General features: G+C 35.5%; 1 protein-coding gene and 1 non-coding gene across 2 annotated transcripts; one reads left to right on the plus strand and one right to left on the minus strand.

Annotated features, from left to right (window-relative positions):
- Positions 1-285: 285 nt before the first annotated feature.
- Positions 286-357, minus strand: TRNAN-GUU (transfer RNA asparagine (anticodon GUU)). The gene has a single exon. It is a non-coding gene; the product is annotated as a tRNA-Asn (tRNA).
- Positions 358-679: 322 nt separating this feature from the next.
- LOC122197996 (protein TIC 214-like) lies at positions 680-1,261 on the plus strand. The gene has a single exon (XM_042902219.2). The coding sequence runs from the start codon at positions 680-682 to the stop codon at positions 1,259-1,261; it is 582 nt and encodes a 193-aa protein (XP_042758153.2).
- The last annotated feature ends 811 nt before the right edge of the window (positions 1,262-2,072 follow it).

The following is a 2,072-nucleotide window of genomic DNA, read 5'->3' on the forward strand; positions in this document are numbered from 1 at the left end:
TATTCCATATTTGATGTTGTGTGAACCATTTGAGGTGTCACACTTGGGGCACTAGGCTCTTGAGCTCCATGGAATCAAGCCACATCAAAAGGTATGTATTCTATCTAGTTTTTGTTATACTAGTACTTATGATTGTATGCTAGTTAGGGTAATACCTTGGAATATTGTTATTTGCATGTATAATACAGAAAATATAGATCCAAGGTATTTAGGGTTGCATGTACACTTAGGTGTGTTAGAATGCTCAAAACCCAAAAACCGAGGTGTTGACGGTGATTTTCAAATCTCCTTAAGTAGGATTCGAACCTACGACCAATCGGTTAACAACAGACCGCTCTACCAATGAGCTACTGAGGAATAACAGGAGATTCAATCTCATAGAGTTCCATTCCCGTTCTCATCCCATGACCATTATGATCTCGAAGCTTCCTTTGTAACTCCCGGAACTTCTTTATAGTGGCTCCCTTCCATGCCACATTTCATAGGGAACCCCAAAGTGGCTCTATTTCATTATATTCCATCCATATCCCAATTCCATTCACTTAATATCATTTTAGTGTCATTAACATAACATATGTCATTTTTAGTCTATCTCTTTCTATTTCTATACATGGAAAGTTTCAAAATCATCATATAATAATCCATAAATTGCAATAGAAAAGAAAAAGGGAGGTTTGTTATGATTTTGAAATCTTTTCTACTGGGTAATCTAGTATCCTTATGCATGAAGATAATCAATTCGGTCGTTGTGGTTGGACTCTATTATGGATTTCTGACCACATTCTCCATAGGGTCCTCTTATCTCTTCCTTCTCCGAGCTCACATTATGGAAGAAGGAGAAGAAGGAACCGAGAAGAAGGTATCAGTAACAACTTGTTTTATTACGGGACAACTTATAATGTTCATATCGATCTATTATGTGCCTTTGCATCTAGCATTGTGTAGACCTCATACAATAACTGTCCTAGCTCTACCGTATCTTTTGTTTCATTTCTTCTACAATACTCACAAATACTACTTTGATTATGGATCTACTAATAGAAATTCAATGCATAATCTCAGCATTCAATGTGTATTCTTGAATAATCTCATTTTTCAATTATTCAATCATTTCATTTTACCAAGTTTAATGTTAGTGAGCTTAGTCAACATTTTTATGTTTCAATGCGACAACAAGATTATTTTTGTAACAAGTAGTTTTGTTGGTTGGATAATTGGTCACATTCTATTGATGAAATCAATTGGATTGTTAGTAGTTTAAATACGCAAAGATCGATCTATTCTTAAGTACATTCGTAAGCATTAAGTTGCGGAAAAACATGGGTGTATGCGCTGCGATCAAGTCGAGCCCTTCCCTTTTGAACCGGAAGTACCTGAAACCATAAACAAAAAACTGTAAGCACAAATCTTAGTGAGTTCCCCAAGATACCACATACCATATGTTGAATCATGAAAGTGACCCTCTTGAACTTCAACTACCGCAGCTGCTACCGCATCCAAACTTGCTACCGCAACCTCTTCAACACCCGCAGTCAGTCTCTTCATCAGCAACCACAATCAGAGTTTTTTTTTGCTACCGCATTCATCATAGCTAGATTACTTTACTTGTCTTATTGTAATTCACTCTATTGTCCAGTATGCCTTGCATGGCTACCATAGAGTTGTAATCTAGTGTTCTTCATGAGTCTCTATAAATAAGATCTCATTCTATTGTATCAAACACTGATAACTTACGATCTATTCTGAATACATTACTCCAAAATTATCTTCTCTATCTCTCTACTCTTCACTTCTTACTCTCAATTATTACTGAAACATATCTGATTATAACCTCTCTCCGGAGCAAGTCTTTGAGACTTAATCACTAAGTTTGACCGTCCTTATTAACTTGGTTTGAATGCATTCCTTGTTATGAATCAACTTATGTGTATACTTGATATAACAATTGTTGTCATTTACATTTCTTTACTTTCCGCATCTAACTCACTAACCTCTAACTATTAATATTATTGTTGAGCTAACAGATCCTTCGAGATTAACTATTTCGCTATTTACTTGTTCTAGTCTTTGTT

The sequence above is a fragment of the Lactuca sativa genome, chromosome 5 (assembly GCF_002870075.4).
Source record: "Lactuca sativa cultivar Salinas chromosome 5, Lsat_Salinas_v11, whole genome shotgun sequence".
In the NCBI taxonomy this organism is placed as follows: domain Eukaryota; kingdom Viridiplantae; phylum Streptophyta; class Magnoliopsida; order Asterales; family Asteraceae; genus Lactuca; species Lactuca sativa.